The sequence below is a fragment of the Schistocerca americana genome, chromosome 7, assembly GCF_021461395.2.
Source record: "Schistocerca americana isolate TAMUIC-IGC-003095 chromosome 7, iqSchAmer2.1, whole genome shotgun sequence".
NCBI classification, from domain to species: domain Eukaryota; kingdom Metazoa; phylum Arthropoda; class Insecta; order Orthoptera; family Acrididae; genus Schistocerca; species Schistocerca americana.
In genome coordinates this window covers 258,555,230-258,570,323 of record NC_060125.1, presented here as the reverse complement: position 1 = coordinate 258,570,323, position 15,094 = coordinate 258,555,230, and the positions used below count along the sequence as shown (strand labels likewise).

Below are 15,094 nucleotides of genomic sequence, written 5' to 3'. Positions count from 1 at the left end.
TTCAAAACTAGGCGAATACCAAGGTGGGTTCAGAAAAGGTCGATCTTGCGTAGAACAAATCCTTAACTTGAAAAACTCAATGAAATATTTACATAGTACTTCAAACAAAAGTTATGTCATCACGTTTGTTGACTTTAAAAAAGCATATGACAGTATAGACCGAGAATCCCTTTTTGAAGTATCAGCAGAATTTGGACTAGATCAAAAGACAACAAACATCATAAAAGAAACACTCACGAAGACCAAATCCAAAGTAAAATTTATGGGAGAATTGAGCACAGAATTTGAAATAGACACAGGAGTACGACAAGGGGATGTACTGTCCCCAGTGCTCTTCAATTGTGCTCTTGAAAAAGTTGTTAGAGAATGGAAAAAAAGCAGGTGCACCAGCACACAGACTGGGACCAAGACATAAGGGCATAGAATTACACTGTTTAGCATTTGCTGATGACATGGCACTGAACGCACAAGACATTACCGATGCACAGAAACAGCTAGAATTATTACAAGAACAGGCAGCTAAAATAGGATTACAAATTTCATTTGAAAAAACAAAATTTATGACTGACGTCAAAGATGCACCTTCTGATCTCAAAATTGGTAATAACTACATCTCTCGAGTAAAAGAATTTAAATATTTAGGTGAATGGATTGCAGAAAATTGTAATGAGAAGAAATCTGTCAGATCAAGAGTCCAGAAAATGGAGACGGCGTTTCAGTTAACAAAAAACATTTACAACAAAAAGAGTCTCTCGTGGAACTACAAAATACGACACTACACAACAGTAATTAGACCCGAAGCTCTCTACGCATCTGAGACACTAAACCTTCAACACAGAACACTAAAAGAGGAATTAGAAGTGAAAGAACGTAAGATAATGAGGAAAATCCTAGGACCAAGAACTAAAGATGGGGTACATTATCCAAAACCCAATACAGAAATATATAAAAATATCTCCAAAATAACAGGCACAATGCGCATGAGAAGAATCCAATTCATGGGGCACTTAGAAAGAATGGACTCAAACAGGTTAACGCACAAAATCCATACATTTTTAAAGAACAAAACTACAAGATCGAACTGGTACAAACAGACGGAAAAAGACCTGAGAGAATTAGGGTCTCCCAAATCTACATGATAGAAATGACATCAGAAAAATCTCAAACACACGGGGTTTTGAGGAAGAAGAGAGAAAAACTAACCGACATACATGGTCTACGCAACGAAAGCTAGCCCATTCGTTGTTAATGAAGGAATACTGGGCGAAAAAGAAGGCCAACAAATGTTGATTACGCGTGGTCCTAAGTGATCCATCCGCGAAGAAGAAGAAGAAGAAAGTGGTACAAGGTCGAGTAATATTTTATTTAGATTAATTGAATGACTGAAAGGGAACATTGGCTGTTGTCCTATTACATATTACAGGCCAGTAACCGTATTTTAACCTGGGACTGTTTCATCTGTTTATGTCTAACCTTGGATCTCTCGATGTAGTCCAGTACAGTCTGGGGGCTGAATTCCGGCGTCACGATGCACTTCATTCCGGTGTCCAGGCTCCAGAACGTGAACAGAGTTCCGCTTAACCAGAAGAAGCCGGTTGTGAATAGCAGGGTGTCGTCTTTCCCTAAAGGGGCATCGCTGCGCCTGAAAGCATAGATGACGACTTGTGTGAGATCATCTGATCTACTTCCGCTGCTTGGAAGCTCTACGGTAAAAAAATTTGGTTTCTTCTCTTTGAAAAAACTAGTACTTTGTAAAGCAGAAAATAAGAAACGGAAATATTTCATACCATTCGACATTTGCATTCCGTTTACCACCTCACAAGCGCAGATAATAACACTAAATAAAATTCAGCTTCGCCACTTCCTCTCTTGGAAGACCACTTCAGCATTTTCGGGTATTTATTAAAAACATATGGTAGTTCAGATCAGACTTAAGGGAAATGAAAACATTAATATTAAGGGTAATACCACAATTGTGAGGCTATTTCATTAAATTATAACAAATACACTTGACCGTGAACAGATGCACTTTAATAAAACGGTTCACCAACCTCCGATTATCCGATCCTTGCACCAGGAAGAGCATTATGCTTAGCTTAACGTACCCTACAACATAGTATCAGAGATCACTACCCGGTTCTAAACCACTTTAGTAGTGCCATACAGTTCTCTCACGTTCTGAATTACAAAGTACAAGGTGTGTCTGAAAAATTCATTTAATGTCCTGATACGTAAACTGGATGAAGAGTTTAAATATCTGGACGCATATGAACATGGAGAGTCATGCCAAGAGGCCAGGCATACCATAGAACACATGAAGCTATTTTGTTTACTGAATACAGCCACGTGCAGTGAGCGTAGTAAATCCTTGTATTTGTGTTATGAAGCAACACAAAAGATTTTATTTGAAAGCAGATGTTTTTAGCGTAGTCCATCTTTGCTTATAATAAATGAGAGTACCAAAATAGAGTGACATCTGCAACCAGTTACAAACGATTTTATTAACACTGTACGACACTTTTCAGGATTTCATACTCCATGGTGAAGTAGTACTGGTCTACATTTGCACCTGTGTTGGTGACCGTCTGAGTGACACTATTGTGAATTAGTTCCGGACAGTCTGTTATTTATTGGTGGATGTATTCAGATTATCAGAAACCAACATAGGACCTCCAATCTCTCATAACATTTCAGAATTTTTTTTCTCAAATTGGGAAAAACAGCGACCCTGAGGAAAGTGATGTTATGTACGTGTATGGCACAGATTTTATGATACAAAAGAATTGGTAAGTAATTTTTAAAAGTGTTATCGGAGGAAAGCAAAATGATGACGATTCACAACGTTCATATCAACCATCAACAAACGTAACTAATGTAAAGCAGTCGTGACAAATAATGGGATAAAATTAGTGATTATCTCCGAGATTAAAACGAAAATACTCTATTACAAAAAAAAAAAAAAAAAAGAAAAAAAGCGACGCATCACGAAGAAATTATCGAAGGGAATGGAAATCGGTAGATGTGATATATATGCACAGAAAAAACATGATTACAAATTCAGAAAAACTGGATGCTTTATTCAACAACAGAAAGAGCTTCACAAATTGAGCATGTCAAAGACGCGTTGGTCTACCTCTGGCCCTTACGTAAGCAGTTATTTGGCACCGATTTATAGAGAATTTGGATGTCCTCCTAAGGGATATAGTGCCAAATTCTGTCCAACTGTAGCGTTAGATCGACAAAATCCCGAGATGTCTGGACTGTCCTGCTCACAACGCCCCAAACGTCCTCGATTAGGGAGAGATAGGAAGACCTTGCTGGCCAAGGTATGCTTCGGCAAGCACGATGATAAGCAGCAGAAACTCTCGCTGTGTGAGGACTCAGCATTATCTTGCTGAATGTTAGCCCAGGATGGCTTCATATGAAGGGCAACAATACGGAGCGTACAATATATCGTTGACGTACCGCAGTGCTATAAGGGTGTCCCGGCTAACAAACAAACGGGTCCTGCTATGGAATGAACTGCCACTCCAGAGCAACACTCCTGGTTGTCGGGACGTTTGGAGGGCGACAGGTCCGTGGCGTCTCCAGACATGTCTTCTGCTTGGAATTCCATTGAATGGAGACGTCTTCAGTGATGAGTCCTGCTTCGAACTGAGCCCCGATGGCCAGCGTAGACGGGTGTGGAGACACACCAGACTTCGGTCGGATGCCAACCTGACTGTCGCCGCCATACGGCCCGACAGCCAGGAGTGATGGTCTGGGGTGACATTTCTTTTCTTAGCAGGACCCCTTTGGATGTCGTTCACCACCCCATTGCAGCACTGCGTACATTTTGTTACCCTTCACGGAAAGCCATCCAGAGCTTACTTCTCAGCAATATAATGCTATCCCACACGCGGCAAGAAATTCTACAGTTTGTCTTTCTGGAGGAAAACTCCACCTTGGCCAGCAAAGTCCCCATGTACCTCCCCATTTGAGGACGTTTAGAGCTTCATCGGCAGGGCCCTCCCACCAGATCGGAATATTGACTAGATAATGCGCTATTTGCACAGAATTTGGCACGATATCTCTCAGGAGGACATCCAACAAGTCTATCAATCAATGCGAAGAAGAATAACCGCCTGTATAAAGGTCAGAGGTGAGCCAAAGCCTTATTGACCCGCACAACTTGTGAAGCTCTCTCTCTCTCTCTTGAATAAATCATCCATTTTTAGGAAATTGTAATAACTTTTTGGTCTGTACATGCACATCACATCTACCGATTGCCGTCCCTTTCAGTTAATTCATTCATGGGGCGTCGTTATTTTGTCTTAGAGGGTAACTGTGATTAAAAGGAGTAATTTTGTCGAAAAATATGGTTAGGGTAAGTGAGCCGTGCGTGGCTCGTGTTCCCGCCAGCATGTATTTTACACCCTGTTTTTTTTAACGTACTTCCACCTCACTACGCTAATTTAAATTACTACTGTCACTGAGTTACTGCTTTGCGTGACCGTGAGCGGCGCTAGCAGCGCGTATCGATATATCCCCTCTCGTTGTATCTTGGCTCGGCTGCTATTACTTCCCGGTTGTTGCCTGTCGGATGGCAGTTCGGATCGCCAGTTCGGGTCTGCCAGTCAGTTGGAACGTGTCTGGAGCGCAGTCCGGACCTGCTAGTCGGGAGTTGCAATGCGGCACTAGTGCAGTCGGGTTGTAGCAGCAGTGAGGTCCGCGTCGACATGGCTCGCCCGACCATTGCCGCCACGCATCACTTGAGCCAGGCCACGGTCTTGGTGGATCGTCGGTCGATTGTCCAACCGAAGACGCGTTTTGGCTCGCCGATCGTTCACGAGTCGGCTGTGTGTGTGTGTGTGTGTGTGTGTGTGTGTGTGTGTGTGTGTGTGTGTGTGTGTGCATCGACTCCCAATTTGTCTTCGTGTGTGTTTAATTACTGTTGGGTGTCGTTCAAGTCTTCATGCAGTGTTTGTCGGGTTGTGTGTGTAGTTAGTGTTATTTCCATTGATGACTGCCTGAGCTGTTGTCGGCATTCTGAGAGGAGTCGATCTGTTGTTGCGGACCAGGGAAGATATCTCCGTGCGGCGCGGTCGGCTGGGTCCGCTGCCGGTCCCTGCGCAGTTTCGGACCGTGTGGGGAACTGTCCGCTCGCGACGAGCTTCGTGCCTCACCGAGCCAGGACGTGAAGTTCGCACTTACCGGTTGGTGGCAAGCAAGTCGTTTTGTCGGTCGGTCCGTGGCTGTCCCTTGGTTGGGCTCCGACGGATCAAGTGTAGTTGGGCTCACCACCTGTCTCACCTAAGCGAACGAGGGCAGACCGATCTCCCCGGAGGCTTCTGAGTGCCAACGGTGTTTAATTATCTGTTGTCAGCTACCTTTAATTTAAGGCTTATGGTTATTTCTTTTTCTTAAAAATTTTGCTAAATTAAATTTTAAATTTATCTTTCAAGCTTAAACATTGCGGCCTTCTGCCTTTAAAAGATTATGGTAATATATTTTAAAATTTTGAAACTTAATTGTGACCTTAAGCCATTGGTATTGCACCTTGCATATGTATGTTCTATTAGCTTAGCCTTAGGGCTTTCCACGTAGCCATGATACCTTTTTTAATTTATTTGATTTGCCTCTTTAATTGCATGTTAATCTTGTTGATTTTTAAGATTTCTTGTTGTTAAATATTCTGACCTTCTGCCTTTAGAGTCTATGGTAATATATTCTAAAATTTTGAAATCTAATTGTTGTCCTCAGCCATTTGTATTGCACATTGCATATGTTTGCTGTTTTTTTAAATTATTTTATTGCTATCTTAATTGGATTTTTATCTTGTTGATTTGTTAAGATTTCTTGTTTGGAGGCCTTCAGCCGTAAAAAAGTTGCATTCGGTAAAGGTCCGGCTAAGTGCCCCTTTGTTTGTAAATGTTATTAAATTACAATAAATTACAATTAGAAGGTGGAACTGACCACAACCTATTTGGCCCTTTCGACAATCCTAATTACCCGTTCTGCCCAGCGGGTTTCGCGGGCGTATCAGTAAGATATGATCCCAATCTGTGATATACAAACATTGATGAACAAAAAAAAAAAAATGGACAGTGTCTTCAGATTTCATTGAGACGTATTATGAGATCCATATTTTGTGCAAACAATCGGCATAGGGACATGTTGCATCAACTTGATTTGTAGACGTATTCAGGAGAACTGGGTTTCATATTCCTGCCTAATGCAGGTTTAGATTTTGTTTGGTCTCCTTGAATCACTTAAGACAAATTCTAGGCTGAGTCCTTTGTAAAGCACACAATGGATTCTTTTCTCCATCCTTTCCTGGAGCAAGCTTATGGGCCATATGCACTGTCCTCGTCGTCGTTGGATCGTTTCATCTTAGTGTCCCTTACTGTTTAAGAGTAAGACAAGCAATTATCACTCCATCATCGACTGTTTGCACAACTGTTGTGTCAGATTTCAATAGATATCCAAAAATGGGCAATACAATACTTTGACAAGTTTGAGAAGAAGCATTCACTAACAGCTTGCAACAGTTTCATGAATAGTGAATTACACTTGTCTCGGTCGCCAAAACGTTTCCTTTATTTTTCGCTTCTCACGACGCGTTTCAGTATCATCATCCACAGATATGTGGTACAAAATTTCAACATAAGAAAAACTAGCGGAAAGTTCAATAGAAAGATACAATGAAGCTAATTAACACGTCTTGCGCCGTCACACTGTATCTTGCCATTTGTAACCGCTTCTTCATAACATCAGTGCCCAAACTGACTCATGACCTATAGCAAGTTACAAGGAAAACATCTTTGTCACTAGAATGCGCTAGAGATGTTATCCAAATGCCAATTACAACAGACATGTCAGTAACATGTCAACACGTAACTGAGGTACATGAAATCTTAAAACTCATACACTGTACATCAGTTAGCAAGGATAATGAGCGATGGTGGAAAAATTTGTAGTATGGAACCGTAAATGCATCTACATTACAATTTTGGCAATTGCGGTACATTTTAAGTAAATTACATTCAGGGAAATTCTGTACAACTTGAGTAACAAACTTCCAACACCACACATTCAAAAATAACACAAATAACGTTTCAACTAACCATCAAGAAGCATCGTGCACGACAGTAAGTAAATGTCGGGTGGCTAGGACCTTCCTTCAGGTAGACCGTTCGCCGGGTGCAGGTCTTTCGATTTGACGCCACTTCGGTGACTTGCGCGTCGATAGGGATGAAATGATGATGATTAGGACAACACAACACCCAGTCCCTGAGCGGAGAAAATCTCCGACCTAGCCGGGAATCAAACCCGGGACCTTAGGATTGACATTCTGTCACGCTGACCACTCAGCTACCGGGGTCGGACATGACAGTAAGTGATGAAACGTAATATTTATAAAATAGGGAAAGAGGCAGGAAAGTTTATTACAACAGCTCAGTAGGGTACCACTTCTTTATCTGAAATGGTGTGTGGCGCAAAGAGAAAACATAAGTAACTTTATGGCATATATTCTGTGACAGTTGTCACGATGCAGTTCTTATCGACATCCCTAAATATTAAGATTCTGGTACATTCAATTACAAAAGAAAAGCACAACAGCTGAAAATATTTATAGCACAGAAGCCATCCCCATACCACGTTACAATTTATACGACATGATCCAGTTTGAGCACTGATGTTATAAAATAATGTTCATCGATGCAAGATACTGGCTATCAAAGTAAGGTGTCTAACTGAGCTTCTCTGCGTCTTTGTTATGAAGTTTTCTCTACTTTGTTTCATGTTACAGTTTTGGTGATATCATAACCAGCCACGAGAATGAAAAGTAAAGGAAAATGTTTGGCGACCAACACAAGCGTAACTCCTTAGTGCCAAACATGGTGGCGGATACCCTAAAAGACTTCCTGTCTAATGTGATGAAATTTCATGAATATTGTAAAATATGGGTTGCAGCCCAGATAAATGAAGAGAGTTTGTTTATAAGTTCTGTTTTCCATGCTTTATGATACAACTAAGCGAAATCTTTAGACTCACACGGAAGTCGAAGGATTGCGATATGCACAGATACGAATGGCGGTAGTATCCCGTACACAAGGCAAGAAAGGGCGGGGCATTTGCGGAGCTGTCATTTGTGCTGAGGTGATTCATGTGAAGAGGTTTCCGACGTGATTGTGGCAGCACAACGGGAATCAACAGATTTTGAACGTGGAATGGTAGTTGGAACTAGACGCATGGGACGTTCCATTTCGGAATTGGTTAGGGAATTCAGTATTCCGAGCTCCACAGGGTCACAGTGCAGCGGCGGTTGTGTAAAACTGTTAGTGGTAACAGACAAGCAACGCTGCCTAAAATAACCGCGAAAATCAGTGTGGGACGTACGACGAATGTGGGCAGTTCAAATGTGTGTGAAATCTTACGGGACTTAACTGCTAGGTCATCAGTCCCTAAGCTTACACACTACTTAACCTAAATTATTCTAAGAACAAACACACACACCTATGCCCGAGGGAGGACTCGAACCTCCACCGGGATCAGCCGCACAGTCCATGACTGCAGCGCCTTAGACCGCTCGCCTAAGAATATGGACAGTGCGGCGAAATTTGGCGTTAATGGGCGATGGCAACAGAAGACCAACCCGAGTTCCTTTTCTAACAGCGCAACATCGCCTGCAGCGCCTCTCCTAGGCTCGAGACCATATCGAATGGACCGTAAATGACTATGAACCTTGGCCTGGTCAGATGAGTCTCGATTTCAGTTGATAACAGCTGATGGCACGAGTGTGGCGTTGATCACCTGAAGCTGTGGACCCAAGTTTTCAACAAGACACAGTGCGAGCTAGTGGTAGCTCCACAATGGTGTGGGCTGTGTGTTGCATGGAATGTACTGGGTCCTCTAGAGCAACTGAACCGATCATTGATGGGAAATGGTTAAGCTACTTGCAGACAATTTGGTGCCATTCATGTACTTCATGTTCCCAAACAATGATGGAACTTTTATGGATGACAATGCGCCATGTCACCAGGCCACGATTGTTCGCAATTACTTTGAAGTACATTCAGGATAATTCGAGCGAATGATTAGGCCATCCAGATAATGGGACATGAATCCCATCGAACATATATGGGACAAAATCGAGAGATCAGTTCGTGCACAAAATCGTGCACCGGCAACACTTTCGCAGTTATGGATGGCTGTAGAGGCAGCTTGGCTCAATATTTCTGCGGGGGCCTTCCAATGACTTGCGAAGTCGATGCAATGTCGAGTTGCTGCACTGTGCCGTGCGAAAGGCGGTCCGACACGATATTAGGAGGTATCGCTTGACTATTGTCACCTCAGTGCATATTTAGGCTACAAAAATAAATTAAAAGTTTATTTTTAAGTAACATGCGATACCTCACCTAATCCTAATACATTTGAATACTGCAATACTCAGAATTCTCTACGCTAAGGTTATTAACATATTATCAATTATGAAAATGCCAAATACATGCAGGTGTCCGCCTTACGTTAGTATGAGCGTAGCTAGGGCCATGTTGCGGCGAGGTATCCGGATGACCTTGGGCTGTCCTGTGGTCCCAGACGTGAGGAGTGCGACGGCGGGGGCCGTGTTGTTCCCCTGCAGCCCCTGGGCTCTGCTCATTAGCAGGTGTTGAGCATCAGGGATCGCCTCGGCAGTCCCCAACACCAGGAGGGGGCAGCCAGTCGGCCTGGCGTCGGAAACGGACTTGGTGGCCTGTGGTTCGCATAGCACCGCTACTGGCTTCAGCTCCTGTAGCGCTTGGCGCAGGCTCTCTGCAGTGAAAAGATAACCGCAATGCTTTTTTTTATTCATCTGTGTAGTTATTTTAAATGGCTTCAAGGATCTACAAGACTGAGGCAAAAGCTGCCCTAACATCAGTAACAAAATCAGCTTTTTAAAAAACAAAATTGAGATATGTCAGTCAGAAAAGTCATAGATAGTCATTGCAGAATAAGGAGAAAGTATAAGTGTGAAAGTGTGTGAAATCTTACGGGACTTAACTGCTAAGGTCATCAGCCACTAAGCTTACACACCACTTAACCTAAATTATCCTAAGGACAAACACACACACCCATGCCCGAGGGAGGACTCGAACCTCCGCCGGGACCAGCCGCACAGTCCATCACTGTAGCGCCTTAGACCGTTCGGCTAATCCATCGCGGCTGAGAAAGTATAATAGCTGATTATTATTCCTGAACGTTTTGCATCAGTCCGATATATCACGCAGGTGTGTTGCTATTCCGAATGTTCCTGTGTCGTTCAGAAGGTCACCCCTGACAATGTATGCATACAAGCATACAGTTACCACGAGCGCTACCTAAGGATGGAAGGACGCACTCGAATGGACTGCAGCATTTCAATTGGAAGTAGAGCATCAGTAGGGACGCACTTGAGACTTCTGTGGAACAGTTGAGTGAATATCCATCATACCATGAAGGACAATCGTGACCAACAATTCAGTCCATATCATCGCGTTACATGCAGGAGGCTTATCAACCATTCACACTGCTCGAAGTGGGCACTAAGGTCAAAGGATATGGTGTGGACATGGAATTGGTTCCAATTGACAGGTACTACTGATGACTAACACAGCCTGTCCACGCTCGGGATGTGCACAGGATGATCGATATCTGTGATTTCAGCGGAGAAATACCACAGCCAACCGACTACAAATAATTTTTAATACATCGACCTAGGTTTTGATACCTCTACGAATGTCTTCTTCAGAATGAAATTTTAACAACGGTCTGATGTTCACTACAAGGTATACGTATCAAACGCTGGAACATTTTTAATTCGTAGTTCTTAACTTGAGCGTGTCTGCTCGTTTTTTTGACTACTGCGTGCTCGCAAGTAACATTACGGTTGTTAAAATTTCATTATGACGAAGACATCCATAGAGGTGCCGAAACCTAGGTCAATGTATTAAAAACTATTTCCAACCGGTTTACTGTGGCATTTTTCCGTTGAAACTTATATACGGCTGCTAGAGACAGCCTTACCTAAAACTGTGCGGTATCTACGACTTTTGAGTCAAAGAAATCGTGGGTTGAGTGCGCCAGAACTGAATTTGGCGTTCGAAGAGTCTACAGGATGCATGTACCGTATCAAATGTTAGAAGACGATTGCATGATGCGAATCTTCACGACGAGCACCATGTGTTACACCACAACACCATGTTTTGTGTTACCGAAGCGGAATAAATCATGCAGAAATGACGCTCAGTAATTGGCTTCGAGTGTTGTTTACAGACGAAACTCTGATCTGTTCGTACCACGATAATTGCAAACAAAGTGTTTGGAGACAACCCTGCATTATCAAACACCTGCAACACAGAGTGCCGCATACATATCAAAGTTGTACTGGAGTGATGCTCTGGGGTGGCATTACATGAGACTACAGAACGGCTCTTGCGTTTGTTGAGGGCAGTCTCACTCCGGTACAGGGACGATATTCTGCAACCAAAAGTGGGAACGTATCGCCAGTATTATGGTAACGGTTTAACCTTGATGGATGAAAAATCGTGTGCTTATCCTGCTGATCTCGTGAACACGTTCCTTCAATATTCTAGCATCACCAGAATCAAGTGACCTGCCTATTCCTCGGACATAAACCAAATCGAAGACGTGGGGGATCAATTGAAAGGAGTTGTTTTTGAACGTCGACACTGACCAAGCACTCTGTGTAACACCACTAAAAAGTGGGCCAATCTGGACGAGGATTGGGTTGATGATTTCATCGATGGTATACAACACCGGATTCAAGCCATCATCCGAGTAAGGGGTTGTTACACCACGTACTGGCCTTGTTCAGGAGTGCTGTGAATAATACCCCGGGGGAAACAGACGATTTTGTCGTTAAACAAATGTTTCTTTTTTTCCTTTTTTCATTTGTCTGCACCCGGTAGCTGAGTGGTCAGAGCGATAGAATGTCAAACCTAAAGACCTGGGTTCGATACTCCTCTCAGGAACTGGGTGTTGTGTTGTCCTAATCATGATCATTTCATCCCCAACGACGCGCAAGTCGCCGAAGTGATGTGAAATCGAAAGACTTGCACCCGGCGAACGGTCTACCCGTCAGGAGCCCCAAACACACGACATTTTTTTTATTTGATGATCAGCAAGTTTTGCAAAATGAATATATCCGCAGGCTTCAAAGCCGGTTTCTTTTTCTCTGTCGCAAATTTTGAAGTAAAGGGACGATGCACAACTTTTGTTGAACTTTACATATGAGCTGCACATGAAGTTCAAAACTGGAACATCAAAATAGACCTATTCAGTACCTGTGACTATACTACACAATGTCACTTCAATATATAGACAACAGATCGAGTACTACAAGTTAAGCATGTATGCCAACATTGTCTTCTAAACTGGAGGGTAGGTATATTTTCAGTTATAATCCCAGAGATAATTTATTGTTAGATTGAGATGCATTACTTGTTGTGACAGATATCCTACATAAGTCGGAATGACATGATTCCAGTTCTCAGTTCTGTCACAGCCTTGACTTGTCCAGGGTGTCATTCCACTGAGGTAATGTAGGCAGTTTCAACTACAATCTTCCTTTACACTTGCAACAAGATCCGCTATTTTCTAGCCTTTGCATAGTTTTATACATTGGTTGTTAGCCAGAGACATAAACTGGATTGATATCAAAGGTCAGATAGTTCAAGTTCACTGAATCCGATCTCTTCAGACCACTAGCTTACATTAACTACAGCAAAATTACAATTTAACGCCCCAGTCAAGTAGGAATTTGAACTCCCATCCCCCGACACGGATTTAGTTGGACTATTGTCATTATCGACTTCTCATAAGCTGTGTGTCAAACGTTGTACGTATAACTTTATTATTAATCTGTGCCTTTGTATGTCAGTAAATATTACATTTTGACAGAAGTTTAAATATATTTGATAGTTGTGTTTTCACTTAGATTTAATTGTTTTTGCCGTGCACATTTAATTTTAACACGAACTTCCTGTCGATTTGTGCTATTATTCATGTTCTCCTCGTACAGTGACTCTCCCTTAATTATGTCATTTTTGTATTGTTAATTCTCATAATTTGCCAACTTTCTTGATATCTTCAATTTTGTGTAAAAATTCTCACAGCATATTATAAGAAACTATCTGAGTACCTGGCCTATTACTCCATTTCTTCCTTCGATGTTTGTCTGCCAATCTCCACCACCCCCTCTCTGTCCATCTCCTCGTGTCCCTCTCTCGTCCACCTACTCGTCCTCTCTTTGTCAATCTGTTCCCCCCCCCCCCCCCACTCCCCTCTGTCCATCTGCTCCTTCCCCCCTCGGTCAGTATCCTCCTCCACCCTCTAACTCTCTCTCCTTCTCCGCCTCTCTTTGTCAATCCCCTCCGCCCCTTCTCTCTGTCCGTTTTCTGCTTACCCTCTTCCTGTCTGTCTCCTCGTCTCCTCTCATCCTCTTATCTCCTCCCCTTTCCTTTGTTTTCCCCCATCTCTATCTATCCCCTCCTCTTCCTCTCTCTCTCTATCTCGTCCTGTTTTGTCTCTTTGTCCAGTTCCTCCTCCCCCTCGCTCCGTCCAATTCCCCTTCTCCTATCTTAGTCCATCTCCTCCTCGTCCTGTCTGACGCTATCTCTTCCTTCTACTCTCTGTATGTTCCTATTCTCGTCCTCCTTCTCTCTCCTCGTTATCACACTCATTGCAATACGAGGCTGGTAGTTCTTACCTCTATAGTATTCCTTAAAAGATTGTAACAAATATGTGTACCAAGTTTAATTAAATCGTTCCAGTGGTTTTCCATATACACATGACAGATATATTTCACATATATTTAACATGTTTTATGCGTTTTTGTACACATATTTCACCTCTATGTCTAGCGAATTTCGCCCTGCAGTTTCATTTTCGCGCCACTCAATGCTTAAGATGTCGTGTGCTGATGTATGGGTATACGTAATTGAACAGGTACATCTAGTGGCATTTGTGCCCGCTATCTGCGAAATGTGTTGTGAGCAAAATTAGCAGCAAAGAAGTAATAAACTAAAACATCATGTATGATGCGGCAGTTTATCATGCATCTCAGTGTTCATGAGATCATACTTTCTGAAGTATGTGTTGTACAAGTATATATTTTTCTTGGTACATTCATCTGCATATTTGGATGCCATCTGCGAAATGTGTTGCGAATAGAGTTAGTAGTGAAGAAGTAATAAATTAAAACGTCATAAATGATGCTGCAGTTTTTTTCTCGCACCTCAGTATTTGACGCCATATCTTCTGAACTATGTGTCATACAGTGATACATTTTTGTACGTACATTCAGCGGTCCGCGAAAAGTATTACGAGTAGAGTTACTAGGAAAGAGGTAATAAATTTAAAGCTGTTGCAAGATGCGGCAGTTTTTCACTCATCTCAGTGTTTATGATGCCATATCTCCAGAACTAAGTGCCGTACAATGAAGTAATTTTTCTGGTACATTCAGTGGTATATGAGAATACTACATTAGAAAATGTGTCACTAATACAGCGGGTGGTAAAGAATTAATCAATTAAAACGTCATGCTTCATTTGGCAGTTTTAGTGGATGAACAGCGGAAATGTAGAAAGTGATAAACTTTCTCCTTTTACTATTTTGTGAGTGCCGTCAGCAAGAAAAAGGTTCGTAAAGGTTTAAAATTATTGTAAAGTTTGTTGCAAGTCTCTAAATGCCCTCATTCTCTAATACTGGGTGTCTAAAGTATGGGTATCCTCGCGTTGTGGGCGACACTGCTTTTTCACTCCCACCCACACCCCCTCGATAGGTTGGTGGTTCTTACTCCCACAGCGATCCTTTCCAGACAATAAATAATGTGTGTACCAAGTTTGGTTGAAATTGATTCAGTGGTTTAGCAGGAAATGTGGAACAGACGTACGAAATGTTCAAATGTGTGTGAGTTCTTGAGGGACCAGACTGCAGAGGTCATCGGTCCCTAGACTTACACACTACTTAAACTAACTTAAACTAACCTATGTTAAGAACGTCACACACGCACACCGATGCCCGAGGTAGGACTCAAACAGACGTACATGAAAGTACGTACGTGAACATTATA

General features: G+C 42.4%; 1 protein-coding gene across 1 annotated transcript in view; it reads right to left on the bottom strand.

Annotated features, from left to right (window-relative positions):
* Positions 1–15,094, bottom strand: part of LOC124622066 (4-coumarate--CoA ligase-like 1) — a 90,417-nt gene that overhangs the window by 48,757 nt on the left and 26,566 nt on the right. The window contains exons 3-4 of the mRNA XM_047147638.1: positions 9,510–9,795; positions 1,474–1,642 (exon numbers count right to left, since the gene is read on the bottom strand). Of these exons, the coding sequence (XP_047003594.1) occupies positions 1,474–1,642; positions 9,510–9,795 (455 nt within the window). The remainder of the gene's footprint in view (positions 1–1,473; positions 1,643–9,509; positions 9,796–15,094) is intronic.